Source organism: Helianthus annuus, chromosome 4 (assembly GCF_002127325.2).
Source record: "Helianthus annuus cultivar XRQ/B chromosome 4, HanXRQr2.0-SUNRISE, whole genome shotgun sequence".
Classification (NCBI taxonomy): Eukaryota; Viridiplantae; Streptophyta; class Magnoliopsida; order Asterales; family Asteraceae; genus Helianthus; species Helianthus annuus.
The window spans coordinates 177,757,141-177,773,985 of record NC_035436.2 but is presented as its reverse complement, the minus strand read 5'-3'; the positions used below and the strand labels follow the sequence as shown (position 1 = coordinate 177,773,985).

The window sequence follows — 16,845 nt, the reverse complement described above, 5'->3', positions numbered from 1 at the left end:
TGTTGGAGAACAAGCGGGCTGGGCCGAACTCTTTGAATCGGTACGTCTGCATAACCGCATGAGCGGTTATGAGGGAAACGTCATCTCCCTTCATGAAACGTTGTGACTGATCAAGGACGTACCCTTTCACTGCATATATATTCGGCCGCAACCCTTGTTCCAGAAGTAAGTTCTGTATTTACAAGTTATTATTATTCAAGTTCAAGTTCGATTCAAGTATTGTTCGGTTAGTTTGTTTTCATTCAGAAAGTTTCAGTTTGTTCAATTCATAATGATGTATTGTGATTACTGTGGGTCGTTTGAAAACGATTGTGTATGCGGTCCCAACTCCGTCCGTTCCGAATGGTCCTGGGTTTCCGATGACGATGATACCAACATAATGAGTAAAAAATAACAATGTTTAAAGCCTTAACTGGGCCCCACATGAGTAAGTTGTATTACAAGAACCAGCAACTCTTACAGTGTATTCATGAATGGGTCTAACAAGGAAAGGCGGTAAGCGCCCAAGCAGCTCGCAACACACTCGTCATCGACCTGAGCTAACCTTCTACAGGCGACATTTTATGCTTGTGATGATGACCACGAACACGATGCTTATGATGATCATGTCTGTGATGACCATGACCATGACCATGCTTGTGCACATGACTTTGATTCTGCCCATTCACATTTCCTACTGCATCACCATGTGAATGATCATGTTTATGACCGTGACTATGTATCTGCTCGTGGCGTTCAGGTGGCGGTGGTGTAGTGGGAAACACTTGGTTAAAAGGTGATGGAGGAGGCGGCGGGATTTGTAATGACGGAAGATACGCACAGGCTTGATTTGCAAGGGCTAATTGGAAATTACAGAGTGGGCGAGGGGCAAAAGGGGGAATTGGGACCTTGCTGACTATAGGAAAAAATGTGAGAACAGACCATTTGAGAAGATTGACAGTATGCATACTCTTTTGTATGTAAAACATCTGTTGCGTAATGTTTTGTGTTTGCTCCTATATATATGGCTAATGCATGGTGCATTGTAACATAGAGATTCGTTCATAACATTCATGTGATCTTGGTAGACAGGTCTACCATCAGGGTTAAGCTTTAATGAACTGCATAAGAAAACAAATTATGATTAAAGTGAGGCATGTCACCTTCATTCCATATGCATGATGGTTGAATATACTCTGTTAGGTGAAGTACTATTTGGTAAAAACGACATCTAAATATGAAGAAATTATCAACAAGATTTTGGACATGAATAATAAGAAGAATGACACCTTTGATGAGTCTCAAGCCCCCAAAAGAGATAGGTATAGTTTAGGTTTAGATTTGTAAAAAGAGAAAATTATTGGTGTCAAATATAGGTCAGAATATCGGTACCGATATTTATCGGCGATATTGACCGATATATCACCGATATTCCTGATATAGTACCTTTCTTATTAGTTCTACCATTCGGCTTTCTTCTTATCGCTATTCTTATGGTTTTAAGTCTTAATTGTTAAATGTTGGTGTTTTAAATCTTAATCAGTTCCTACTTGCTATAATTGTTAGTGTTTTGCAAGTTGCAAAAGGTTAATTTGTTAATGGTAGGAGAGTATACTGAATTGTTAGTGTTAAATTGCTATATATGTATAAACTTTGCATGATATTAAAATTACCGATATCCCACCGCGATAACCTATATCTCAAACATTGGTCCTTGACCGATATCCGATATTTTACTGCATTAACTGCTTAGGTACTACAGGCCAAAATCAGAATGAAAACAATCAATCAAAAATTCATTTTGCTTAACTACATATGAGTGTAATGTGAAATAGAAATTAACGAATGAATATGCAGTTATTGTAATAAATGGTCTTAAAACCAAACCAATTGATCGATCAACAATTGAACCCTAAAAGACTCAAATTTACAAGTAATTGCCCTTATACATGTATAATCAGCGTATATGAATGGATGAAAAACTACAAAACTTAATGGACTTAACGTTATAAACTCTATTGCTTCTACCTAAAAGACGACAATATGATACTTCGACTCAAAAGTGTCCAACATGATAACCATTCGACAATGTTGCAGTCCTTTCATTTAATCGGTAACGCATCAGCAAATTTGCAACTACCATATTCAAACACATTCATTTGTAAATAACGAAGAGACTCACAGCTTGAGAGCCACCGAAAGGGTAGAGCCGGAAGCAGGTAACATAATTCCATTGCTGTCAACAGAGAAACTTCAAGAGCTATAAAGCTCTTCACTTTCACTAAGATCAAGATCATTTAGTGTATTGTTTGTCACTAACACCATATCCATATCCTTTTTAACCGCTTGTTTTTTTAGATTCAGTTCTTCTTCCCTCTGCTTGTGTCCTTTAGCCAATAATTCAATAAAATTATCATTAACTTCTAGTAGCGGATCTCGGTTAATCAACTGATCACCCTTATAAGCTTCTCGCAGCATTGCTGTTTTGATCCCACCTTTTAATGACATATAAAAGTTCCTCGAATGCCGTGGAAACACACTCGAAAACGCGTTTGAAAACCTATACTCTTCAGTAAAATTTCCCAGTATCGGCACTGGAATTCTTTTATACAAAGATAACGATAGTAACTCGTGAAAAACTCCCACCGTTCTCTTCTCCGTTTCTAGAGACGCTTGATTCAAATTTGACGCATTGTCATACGGTGATATGTACAGACGTTCTTTCCAATCTCTAATCCATTCCCGCAATTCTTTCCTGATTAAAAAACCCGATGGCACCTTCCAGTTGAAAGACGACCTGATCTTTATACCCGTTAACTCCAATTCCTCATCAGCCCTATGCTCAATAACAGATTTCGCAAATCTCGGTTTCCAAGAAACCAACTGCAGAAACGAATTTCCCTCTCCTGGATCCCCAACTAATTTAAAATATTCTGGATACTTCGGTACCAAATTCACCAGAACATCATTCGGAAACCCGAACTCCCTCTTCACATGAACCAACTTATCCGCGCTAACCACATTATCTTTCGACATCATCAACAACTTACACAGCGTAGCAACAATCAACGGCTCGTTTTCTGCGTAAACCCTTTCATTTCGATCCAAAATGCGTTGAAGTTGATCACTAACGTGTAAAAACCTAACCGGGTCAGTCTTGGGCTTAATTCGGTCATAATACACATCGAAAAGCAAAGGGTTTTGAGACAAAAAAGTGTCGATTTTTTTCACACCCCCAAAATACCACATGCGGAATTACCGCGGGGCGTGTGACGTACCAGGATCCAAGCCACCAATCACATTGAACTTCGCATAATATAATTAAATAAATCTTTCATTTATTGACATTAAGTGTTACAAGGTTACAAATAATTCACAGTATACAGCGGAAGCATAATTCATTCGTTAAGTGTTTATAAACCATTAGTCTTGTGTTGCAATTCCATGTATCTCGACCCATGACCACTCCAGCCTCCCAGACAGCAAGTTCCAACAATATGCACCTAAAGGCCTGCAAGGCATGTAACAACGAATCAACAAAAAAGTTGAGCGAGTTCACAGTTGGTTGTCCATTTTATAGTTGTTCCAAAAATCATAAGTTCATTCGAAAACAAGTAGTTAATTAGTTCCTTGTTTCCCAAACCATAACCAGTGGGGGCTACCCCATGTTGTGAACCACTAGACTAGTTATATACATTGGCGTCCTTCCCAACCGAGGACGGAGGTACGTATTCTACCCGTCCAAGAATACGTAGGTTAAATGTAGTCGTCCTTCCCAATACGAGGACGGAGGTACGTATTCTTCCCAATCCGAGAATACGCAGGTTTAGTGTAGGCGTCCTTCCCAATCTGAGGACGGAGGTACGTATTCTTCCCAATCCGAGAATACGCAGATTTAGTGTAGGCGTCCTTCCCAATCCGAGCACGGAGGTACGTATTCTTCCCAATCCGAGAATACGCAGGTTTAGTGTAGTATATTAGTGGTGAATATACAGGTTTCATCTTAGCTTCTTAATCCCATTCCCAACCCACCGGGAATCCCATGCCTTAAGAGTGTGAACTCACCTTTGGTTTGCTCGGTAAGATTAGTTACGTGTTTACCGTTGACTGACCGACCCAGAAGTCTGACCGATCACGATGCTATCTCGAACAGGAGGAGGGGGTTTTGCTACTGCCGTTTGCGTTTCAAGGAAGAGGAAGTAGGGTTCGTAAATAAATTAATGTATTCATATAACCTTTCACGTAAACAAGTAATTGAGGAAAGGGCTTGGTTTGGTTTGGGCTTGCGAGACCGGGCCAAGGGTAACAAAGGTTTAAATAATCACACATATACAAGGAACGGTAAAACATGAGTTGTCACAAATCTCATTCGATCAAGTCACATGGTCAAATCAGTTTAAGTGTTTTGATATTCAAATAGTGTCGACCCATATAATAAGGTTCAACAAGTAATCACGTGATTCTTACATCATCAGCCCAATGCATGTGTAGTTTTGTCAGATCCATTAATTGCAAAAATAATCAGTCCATTTGATTATAGATAAAAGGTCCAATTAGATTAGTTTGTTGTGAATTGTCAAGATCCACTAATTCACATTTGCATGAGAAGAGCAATAAATGTGTCAGCCATTTACTTTTAATCATTACTTTTGCATGTGATATTTTGAATTGGTCCAAAAAAAAAAATAGAATGTTTTGGTCCATTTGCAATTAAGATAGATTGGTAGTGTTAGAGGAGTGAAATAATATCAAGATTGGTAAGTCAAGATGACTGTGATCAGTTAATCAAACATATACAATTCACAAACTCATAATAGTGGGCCGAAGACTAGCTTGTGTATGGGCCGAAACAACCTGGGCCAAGGCCCCTTAGTGGCGACGAAACATCATGAGTGACTAAAGACTCCCCATGCCACCATGTTTCATCGTGTGTGTGTGTAACGAAAGTCACCATGTGTGGTATTTGCTATGCCATTACATAGTGAGCAATACATTAACTTAACATTAAAACATAGAACAACTAGATCATAGAACAAGTAATAACATGTATAAGTTACACAATGAACAGCTAAATCATAGAGCAAGTAATGCGTAAAGGAAGAGCCTTGAAATCTCGAGTTGTCACATCATCCCCAACTTGAAAGAAATTTCGTCCCAAAATTTAGCACGTAGTTACTGAGGAAGCTAGTTAGGTTGCATGGTTTCCTGGTTTTCCTGGGGTGCCACATCATCCCCCCGTTGGTTTGGAATTTCGTCCCGAAATTCCGCAGTAGCTTCAGCCTCAGTAGTGGTTTTATTATTCTCGAATAACTGGGGATATTTGTGTTTCATTTGGTCTTCTTGTTCCCAGGTAAACTCCACTAAAGGGAGGTGTCTGTCTCGGTCGTTGCCAAAGTCGATTACACATGCTCGAAGCATGTCTTTAAGAGTTTGGATGGTGCGTTCAGTCTGCCCATCCGTCTGTGGATGATATGCTGTGCTCATGTCTAGATGTGAACCAAAGGATTTGTGCATCGCTTGCCACAAATCAGATGCAAATCGTGGGTCGCGATCAGAGAATATGGAGGTTGGCACCCTGTGCCTAGCAACCACTTCCTTTAGGTAGATGACTGCAAGAGTAGACAACTTATCCGTTTCCTTGATGGCTAGAAAGTGTGCTGGTAACGTGAGACAATTAACGATCATCCAGGTGATATTGTTTCCGTTTCGAGTTGTAATTAGACTAGCGACCAAATCCATGGCAGTCTGTTTTCGCTTTCCATATAGGTGTTTCTGGTTGCTAACACTTCACCTTGACTTTCCCACAAGTCAAACATCATTCCCATACCTTGCTAGGTGGGCCTTCATGCCCGATTACCAGTACAAGGTTTATAAATCATAACGCCTCTCATCAAAACCCAGACGACTAGAATATCGAAGCCGGTGTGCTTTGCTCAACACGAGTTCCCTACAGTTGCCGTATAATGAGACCCACATTCGTTCCATGAGGTAACGAGTATCGTCAGACCTGTCAAAGGTTGCTTCTCCATGCCCTGCATGGGTTCAACTTGAAAATCCTCTTCCTTCAGTTCTCCAGTTTGAATAGAGCGAGTCTGATCAGGTAGGTTAGAGTCGATAGTGAGCTGCAAAGCTCGTGCACGTTCAAGTTTCATAGTTGTAATCATCCTAAACTTCCCTCCAGCGATGCCATCAACTGATTTAGCTCTGACGAAGCCAAGGTACACGGGAGGCCCTTGTGATCGGTGTAAATAACGCATCTGGTACCGCCCAAGTAATGCCTCCGTCTAAACTCCCAAGGCCACAGTTTTCACCGCCAGTTGTGTGTCGTGCAGTTCCTCTTTGCAACTCCATCACGTAAGTCATCACTCTCTCGTGTTGCGTCGGTGTGCAACTGGGACTCTGATTCGGACCATCATGGTATATCACTAAATCACCCGCACCCTCGAGTAAAGACGATGCTCGGTGCATTGCTGAGTTGGGATTCGAAAGCTGAAATGACGTCCTCCTGTTTCGTCTTTCACGAACACAGCACCCTAATGTGCTAAAGAGGTTTAAGCTGTGCGACCCTCGAAAATCCTGTTGGTAAGCTGCGATATTATCTAACGAAACCAAGGAATTGCTGCATCCCTGAAGGAATCTTTGGTGTCGATCAGTTTCTAACAAGATGCATCTTAGTGAGATCCACGTGTATTCCCACTCCGTTGGTTACATGATCAAAATGCATCTCTCGAATCTAGATGTGACATTCAACAAGACTTCGCACGTAATGGCTCCTCCCAAAGAAGCGCTGAAATAGGATACATATGCCACCCATTGTGTTCCTTTCTCCTGGTCAGGATTCAGAATGTCGGAAACAAATACGGTCGATTTATCTGATCCCTGAAGCTGCTGGTGTGTTGATCAAATCAATGATCATGGTGTACAAAGTTGAAATGGCTGCATTGCGTTCGACGTGTTGTTCTAAGAGCATTCTCCTCTTGGACTTCCATCTGATGATAGTTCGTTCGCTAGCCAATCCTAGAATGGAAGCTTGTCCCTCGCAACTGATCGACAGGTTGTCAATACAAGGTCGAGGCTAGCGGTTCTCAACTGTCACCTTGTTAAGTTCTCGATAATCAGTACCCATATGAAAAGGCTTATCTTCATGGATATAACTAGGGCTCCCCAAAGCGAAAAGCTAGGTCCGACAAAACTCCTGTCCAACAGTTCCTGAAGTTGGTGAGGCGGTTCCTGTAACCTTCCTGATGTGAGACAATAAGGAGTACTAGTAATAAGGGCTGCTTCTGACATGATACCGATCTGATATTCTACCTGACGATGTGAAGGTAAACCTGATAGTTCTTCTGGTAGCACATAGGAAGAAATCACGAACAATTGGTGGATCCTCGATCATCTTTTCCTTAGCCTTAACATCAGTAATGAGTGTTAACATAGCGGGGTACTCCTTACGTGGACACTTCTGGCCTTCATTGCTGAATTGATGCTAACCTCTGCATCACCCGAATACTTTATGACAGACAACATCTTTCTCCTCACAGGGTATATATGCGCGACATCTGGATATCCAATCCATATGGACTACTGTATCACAACTATCAAGGGTAGTAGAAAGAAGGTCGATGTCGAACACTTGTCCCACCAGGTCGAGTTTGCATCCCAATGATCATATGAGGTTTCCATTGTCTTGCCATCAGTCGATTCCACAACAGGTTGGGTTTCAAGAAGCATTAGGGTTATAGAGAACAGAGACGAAGTGATTCGTTACCAAGAACGTGTATGCCACCATGTTATTACAATCCTTGCGTCGCCCACGCCGATCCTAAATGCCCCTCCATGAGCATCATTTCCCGTGTGGTTGTATTTGTTGCGAGGATTTCCAGTACGGCCGTCGTTTCCTTGGTTGTTGTCGTGACTGTTGCCTCCAATGCTGTTGTTTGAAACAGAGCTCTACGATCTTTCATAGACAGGGTCCATCTTTTCATATTCCGTGCCACGTTCTAAGGCGCCACCCCTTGTGCTGGCAGTTTCACGTTCCATACCACGGTCGATTGTCATCGTTTATGTCCCGATTAATTTGTAAAAGTTGACTCCCATGAGTCGCTGGATGGAGTTAAGGATTCGATTGAAGTCAAATCCCTGATGTTCGTTGCTGGTAACCAGGGTCGTTCAAATGCTGAAGTCCATCGTTCTTGCAAGTTGACTGAGTAATACACGGTATGTTGTGAGAGTGTTGCAGAAGTGATCGCATTTCGGGATCTAAGGTGTCAATACGTTAAGTTCCAGCAAACGTAGAAAGGTGAGAAAGATGTAGACCAGTCATTGTCGTTGCAACTTCCAACTTGGGGATGTTCGTACAAGCACCTAACATTCTACACAGTTCACTAGGCGTTCAGATGGGTGTTCAGGTAATACTCGATAGCATCGAGTTTCGAAAGGATCCATAGAGGAACGGAAAGTTCACGTTCGAGTAGGGGACAATCACTGCTATGACCCCTATAGGTTTGTTATGTTTCACATCGGTCAAATAACGGAACGAAACCCCTTTTTCACTTGTTAAGCCTCATTGGGACTCGCATGCACCCCACATTATTATTATGTGTACACCCACAATAATATTGTGATTTGCATGTTCATCTCAGCTCCTCTTAACTCATGTCAAATGGTTCCTCAAACTCGAGTAGCAAACAAAGAGCATCACGAAGCGTAAGTCATGAAGGTTTAGGGAAATACCGCCCTATCAGTCACATAACACATGCAAGTAATACATGAATTCATACTGTTGTGCTAAACGTGCAATCACATGCAATATCATATGTAAGTGTTCACTAGTTATGCAGTACAATGAGTATACGAGAGACGAACCTTGCAATATGGAGCTGAGTGTCATGGTCGTATTCACGTTTTCAGAACTGTTCGGTTATAGTCTAGTTTTACAAAAATGTTTTCCCCTTTTTAAAACCAAGTTCACTATAACCACTGGCTCTGATACCAATCTGTCACACCCCTAAAATACCACATGCGGAATTACCGCGGGGCGTGTGACGTACCAGGATCCAAGCCACCAATCACATTGAACTTCGCATAATATAATTAAATAAATCTTTCATTTATTGACATTAAGTGTTACAAGGTTGCAAATAATTCACAGTATACAGCGGAAGCATAATTCATTCGTTAAGTGTTTATAAACCATTAGTCTTGTGTTTCAATTCCATGTATCTCGACCCATGACCACTCCAGCCTCCCAGACAGCAAGTTCCAACAATATGCACCTAAAGGCCTGCAAGGCATGGAACAACGAATCAACAAAAAAGTTAAGCGAGTTCACAGCTGGTTGTCCATTTTATAGTTGTTCCAAAAATCATAAGTTCATTCGAAAACCAGTAGTTAATTAGTTCCTTGTTTCCCAAACCATAACCAGTGGGGGCTACCCTATGTTGTGAACCACTAGACTAGTTATATACATTGGCGTCCTTCCCAACCAAGGACGGAGGTACGTATTCTACCCGTCCGAGAATACGCAGGTTAAATGTAGTTGTCCTTCCCAATCCGAGGACAGAGGTACATATTCTTCCCAATCCGAGAATACGCAGGTTTAGTGTAGGCGTCCTTCCCAATCTGAGGACGGAGGTACGTATTCTTCCCAATCCGAGAATACGCAGGTTTAGTGTAGGCGTCCTTCCCAATCCGAGGACGGAGGTACGTATTCTTCCCAATCCGAGAATACGCAGGTTTAGTGTAGTCTATTAGTGGTGAATATACAGGTTTCATCTTAGGTTCTTAATCCCATTCCCAACCCACCGGGAATCCCATGCCTTAAGAGTGTGAACTCACCTTTGGTTTGCTCGGTAAGATTAGTTACTTGTTTACCGTTGACCGACCAACCCAGAAGTCTGACCGATCACGATGCTATCTCGAACAGGAGGAGGGGGTTTTGCTACTGCCGTTTGCGATTCAAGGAAGAGGAAGTAGGGTTTGTAAATAAATTAATGTATTCATATAACCTTTCACGTAAACAAGTAATTGAGGAAAGGGCTTGGTTTGGTTTGGGCTTGCAAGACCGGGCCAAGGGTAACAAAAGTTTAAATAATCACACATATACAAGGAACAGTAAAACACGTGTTGTCACAAATCTCATTCGATCGAGTCACATGGTCAAATCAGTTTAAGTGTTTTGATATTCAAATAGTGTCAGCCCATATTAATAAGGTTCAACAAGTAATCACGTGATTCTTACATCATCAGCCCAATGCATGTGTAGTTTTGTCAGATCCATTAATTGCAAAAATAATCAGTCCATTTGATTATAGATAAAAGGTCCAATTAGATTAGTTTGTTTTGAATTGTCAAGATCCACTAATTCACATTTGCATGAGAAGAGCAATAAATTTGTCGGCCATTTATTTTTGATCATTACTTTTGCATGTGATATTTTGAATTGGTCCAAAAAAGACAATAATAACTACAGATCAGATCATCACATGAAGTTTTGAACGATGGTTACTTGATAAAGAATTCTTTGTTAAATTGTCAAATAGTTATCGGCCCAATAATCAATCTAAATAGAGTGTTTTGGTCCATTTGCAATTAAGATAGATTGGTAGTGTTAGAGGAGTGAAATAATATCAAGATTGGTAAGTCAAGATGACTGTGATCAATCAAACATATACAATTAACAAACTCATAACAGTGGGCCGAAGACTAGCTTGTGAGTGGGCCGAAACAACCTGGGCCAAGGCCCCTTAGTGGCGACGAAACATCATGAGGGACTAAAGACTCCCCTTGCCACCATTCTTCGTGTGTGTGTGTGACGAAAGTCACCATGTGTGGTATTTGCTATGCTATTACACAGTGAGCAATACATTAACATAACATTAAAACATAGAACAGCTAGATCATAGAACAAGTAATAACATGTATAAGTTACACAATGAACAGCTAAATCATAGAACAAGTAATGCGTAAAGGAAGAGCCTTGAAATCTCGAGTTGTCACAATTTGAACCAGAAGTCGTAACCATTCACGTCGCTTTTCTAAATAGCGAAGAGGGATCACTTGACCGGGTTCGTTTAAGACTTCTTTAACAACTTTGGCACATATTCTCCATGATTTATCGTTTTTGATTGCTTAGTCTAGCTTTTGATCTTTATGCCAAACTACTTTGAGGCTAGATATTAAGGCTGTGAAGGTAACCCAAACCCTAATTGTAATTGAGTTTCTATATGCGTTAGTATAAGAAGATATGTTGTGACTGTGGAATAACATAGCTTGAATATGTGTTGATTTTAAGGTTCGAATTAAGGATGAGTTGAGGGGCTAATTGTTAAATTTTGGTGAATGGGGAGTGTGATAATGTCGATTGTTTATGAACCCCAAATGACATTTAGAAAAAGAACATACCGATATGGTTGTTGATTATAAGCATTGAATGAAGATAGAATTCTTCAATTAATCAACAAGACGACACCGTTGGGGGTGGCGGCGACCGGTATGGCAAAGAAAGAGCGGCAAATGAGAAGCAGAGGGGGCGCCGAGGTGTAGGCGTAGGCCTGTTAAGCTGAAATAATGTAAAGGAATCACATGTTGGGTTGGGCTGGGCTGAATATATAAAATTGTAGGTTGGGCTGGATTATACTTTACACTCGAGTTTTACCAAAACTAGGTTTAAAGAAGTTCGCCGCGTTGCGGCGAATTTCTTATGTTATTTAGTCTGTGTTTACATGTGTTTTGAAATCACTACGAGCGTGTTACGAATGGAACTGCTGACAAAAATAAAAAGAAAATGTAGAAAAAAACACTAAAAGATAACCAAAAGTAAATCAACCAAAAAAAGTTGTATGGTAACGATGTTGTTCGTATGAAACCCGTGGTTAGTACCGATTCTGTATCGGTTGACACCGATCTCATCCCTACCCCTGAAACTAAAAAAAGAAAAAATTAAAAGTTGAAGAAAATCAACAAAAAAAAAGTTGTACGATACCGTTGTTCGTACGGTAACCGTGATCAAGGATGAGCAAATGGTATCGGGTAGCAGCACTGAATTTTCCGAACCAAAAGATTTCCAATATCAATTCGGCACCAATTTTTGGCATTTTTTGTATTAGTGCCGGTTTTTACGTTCATGTAATGATACCAAACAGGACCGTACCGGTTGACACCAAGCTTATCCCAACCCCTGATATTAAAAAAAAGATTAAAGTTAAAAAGTAAAGAAAATAACTATTATTATAATATTAAAATAATAAAAGTATTAAAAAACTATATATTATTATAATATTAAAATCACTATTTATTTCAATTCGTTTAGTAATATATAATAATAATAATAATAATAATAATAATAATAATAATAATAATAATAGTAATAATTAAAGGATTAAAGTTAAAATGTAAAGAAAATAATTATTATTATAACATTAAAATAATAAAAGTATTAAAAAACTATACATTATTATAATATTAAAATTACTATTCATTTCAATTTGTATTCGTTTATTAATATTAATATTAATATTAATATATATAGTAATAATAGTAATAATAAAAAAAAGGATTAAAGTTAAAAAGTAAAGAAAATAACTATTATTATAATATTAAAATAATAAAAGTATTAAAAACACTATATATTATTATAATATTAAAATCACTATTCATTTCTTATTAATATATAGTAATAGGAAGATTCACTAATTAAGGTATAAGAGAGGTCAAATAATAAATGAGTTTGGTGCACGAAAAGGGTTTTGGGTCGTACTTGGAATTGGGTAGGAACCTGGTAAGGCCCAATTGGGTTTAATCAGAACCGGGTATTTGGAAAAATTTGGGTAGGAACCGGAACCGAGTTTTGAAATTTATATTAGAACCCAGTAGAACCGGTTCGGGTATGTCGGGTATGAGGTGAAATTTGAATTCTTACCATATGTGAAGTGAAGTGGTGTAGATGACTAGTACAGGGATGTGACTAGAATGCTAGCCGTCATAGATTTCTATTAACCAAAAAGGAGATGAGAATCACATAGGGAAATTGAGATGGGAACTAGAACAATTACATCAGCAAAATCATGATCCTAGCCTCCTTTTATCCTGTTTATAAGTTCTAACATGTGATTTACTTGCTGGCCCTTTACTAACTTTTGAATTGGGCTGCCTTGTTTGGCCCATGTGGTGTTATAGATATCAACTGGGCTCATAACATTATATGTAATATAACCTTAGTTTATGTGCAAGTGATGTAACCTAAACATGACTGGTATATGTGTAGGTTTTATAAATGGGGAAATTACAAAAATGTAGTTGACCAAATAATATTATCAAAATGTCACCTTCAAGTGTCTATAGAGTGGCGTCTGAATCATGGGAGGCGTCCGTGTGTCACCTTCAAGTGTTTATAAATGGAGTGCCGACACGTGTCAAGGATCATGGATTGAGTCGACGGCTGACTCCTCAAAGGCAAAAAGGTGGCTGATGCGTCGGGCTGACTCCTCCTAGTGGCTTGGCTGACTCCTCCTAGTGGCTTGGCTGACTCCTCCGATGCGTCGGGCTGACTCCTCCTAGTGACATGGCTGACTCTTCCTAGTGGCTTGGCTGACTTCTCGTTTTGGCTTGGCTGACTGCTCGTTTTGGCTCCGCTGACCCCTCGTTTTGGCTAAGCTGTCTCCTCAAATTTTATTTTCTTTTCCAAATTTCTTTTTAATTTTATTTAGTTTAGATACCTTATTATTTTGCCGAGTCTAAAAATACGCAACCTTGTTGTTTGTTTCTTAAAAAACGGTTTTCCAATAGTGGCTTAAGATGCATCAGCTTATTTTTATTAATTTTTTTAAAGCTAATCACAAAATTAAAAAGTTAATATCAAACGTAGTCGTTTTCTTCAAACATGAACGAAAAAATTGACGTTTTGTGTTTCAACGTAAATGAAAAATCACTTATACTTCTTAACACAAAACGTCCATTTTTTCATTCATGTTTGAAGAAAACGACTACTTTTGATATTAACCTTTTAATTTTATGATTAGCTTTAAAAAAAATTAATAAAAATAAGCTGATGCATCTCAAGCCACATTGGAAAACTGTTTTTTTAAAGAACCAAACAAAAAGGTTCCATATTTATAGACTCGACAAAATAATAAAATATCTAAATTAAATAAAATTAAAAAGAAATGTGGAAAAGAAAATAAAATTTGAGGAGTCAGCCTAGCCAAAACGAGGGGTCAGCGGAGCCAAAACAAGGAGTCAGTCAAGCCAAAACGAGGAGTTAGCCAAGCCACTAGGAGGAGTCAGCCATGCCACTAGGAGGAGTCAGCCCGACGCATCGGAGGAGTCAGCCAAGCCACTAGGAGGAGTCAGCCCGACGTATTGGAGGAGTCAGCCAAGCCACTAGGATGAGTCAGCCATGCCACTAGGAAGAGTAAGCCCGACACGTCGGAGGAGTCAGCCAAGCCACTAGGAGGAGTCAGCTTGACGCATCAGCCACCTTTTTGCCTTTGAGGAGTCAGCCGTCGACTCAATCCATGATTCTTGACACGTGTCAGCACCCCATTGATGGACGCTTGAAAGTGACACACGGACGCCTCCCATGGTTCAGGCGCCACTCCATTGACGCTTGAAGGCGACATTTTGGTAATGTTACTTGGTTAACTGACATTTTTGTAATTTCCCCATTATAAATATTCAAATTTTGTTCATACACACACACACACACACACATACACACATATATATATAGGGTCGGGATTTAGAGAAAACGGTGGAAAGTGTGAGAGCGGTGAGAACGCTTATGGATCGTCCGATCAAAACAATCTGTGGACTAGATTGCCGCGGTGGCGTTTTCGTAAATAACATCAATTTTATTACGTGGACGCGCTTCATTAAGGGTAAAAGCGTCTTTTGACTACTCCAAACAAAACCCCATCTTATGAAAATAAAACGCCAAACAAAAATCACACACCATTCTAACTAAAAACGCCATTAGATATAAAACGCCAAACTTAATTATAATAAAATCTCGCCTAAAAAAACCGCCAAAAAAATCCTATATATACAACAACTCAGACCTTCAATTAAAAACACGCACAAAAACCCCAAACGCCATATTTAATATATACCATTCGTCTGAGAAACGCCAGAAAACCCAAACATCAAATATCTTGTTGTCAATAAAGGTTAGCTGTATGGGGTGGACAACATTGTCAGTTATCATTCTTAACTGGGAATTAACAATGTTGTCCATCACCATACAGCAACACTTTATTGATTTTAGCATGATCAAATTTACAGTTTTAAGATGGTTTATTTAGTGGCGTTCTTTTTCTCGGTAAAACGCCAAAAAAGATAACATTTTGGCTGAAAAGGTGTAAGCTCAATAACATTTTGCTGCATGAGATGGACAAATATTATAGAAAAAGAGGCTGATTTCAGACTTTGTGTTTCAAACGGCGACAAAAAACTACTTCAAAAACAAAAATAAAAAAAATCATACGAAAGTCGAAACAGCCAGTGAAGATGCTTTAAAAGAAGAAAGAGACTGGTGACAGTGAAGATTTGGAAGATCAATATTTATTTTGTTTGATTTTCTTTTTCAGTTGATTGTTATATAATAACAACGTCATATCTAATAAAAACGCCAAATGCTTGTCAAAACGCCAACATGCCATAAAACGCCACAAAAATTACCAAACCATCATAAAATTACTTTGGACAAGTATTATAAAAAACCAAAAAAATAAAAAAAAATAAAATAAATAAAAAACAAACTTGAAAATGTAACTAGAAACAGTAAATACAAATCAGTAATACTGAAGATAGGGAAAATTTATTATATTAGAATCTAAAACGCCAAACTTGAAAGATGGGACGTGTTAAAGACTTCAGAGATAAAGCTTGTCAAAAACAATAATTACAAAAAGTAACTGAAAAGACGAATACTTTATTATAATAATGCACCGCCTAACTTAGGCGCCAAAAAAGACATCCTATAAAATGATACGTCTCAGCAACTTCCATTTGATCAAACCAAAAAAACAAACGCCAATACTACTAAATACCACTCACTGTAAAACGCCAAAAAATAAAAAAAAAATCAAAGATGGCTAATATGCTTTCTTGGATATTCAGTATTTTTATTCGTGAAGTTTCAATGAATGAATTGTTAGCAGAGGCGAGTAACTCAGTAAGATTTTGCTGCATGAGATGGACAAAAATTCAAGAAAAAGATATTGATTCCAGTCATATGGCATTTTGTATTTTTTGTTCTTGAAGAAGGCTTGGATGAGGAGAAGAGATCAATGACACTGGAGAGTGGGATGATTATAAAGATGAAGATCAACATGAAGAAAAAGCGAAAAAACCCACCCACACGTCATAGATCTATGTCCCCAAACATCCACAAAAAAGCCATTTCAACAGACGAGCAGGCAAAATAATCAAACCGATGGGTTTGTTAAGGTTTACATAAAACGTCATATTTTTGGTGACAGTTCTTTTACTATTAAAAAAGAGAGAGACTGATGACAGTGAAGATTGTGAAGAGAGATCAGATTAGGATTTTTAATTTATTTTCTTCGCTTGTATTTTTTTCCTGTGGTTGAAATATAATCTAACAATTGTAAAACTCCAAGATACCACAAACGCCAAAATGTATATAAAAACAATAGAACAATGGGTCATCTTGTTTAAAACGCCTTGAAAAACGCCATTCAGATAGATTTCCTGACCCCCCTGGGTTCCAATGGCATACGATTTGAAAAACGCCATAAACGCCAAAATGTTAATACGATGAAACCATTAAACGCCATTAATTATTGAATTTGGTTAACGGCAAAAAACTTAAACCCCCAAAATTAAAACAATATTGGGAAAAACGGAACT

General features: G+C 38.9%; 1 protein-coding gene and 1 pseudogene across 1 annotated transcript; both read right to left on the bottom strand.

The window, feature by feature from the left end:
- Positions 1–400: 400 nt before the first annotated feature.
- On the bottom strand, positions 401–958 carry LOC110931290 (polyadenylate-binding protein 1-B-like). The gene is given in 3 exon segments (XM_035989476.1): positions 401–519; positions 522–547; positions 550–958. Coding segments are annotated over 3 exon segments (543 nt in total). The 5' UTR covers positions 948–958.
- Positions 959–2,208: 1,250 nt separating this feature from the next.
- On the bottom strand, positions 2,209–11,244 carry LOC110931289 (annotated as a pseudogene).
- Between the last annotated feature and the right edge of the window lie 5,601 nt (positions 11,245–16,845).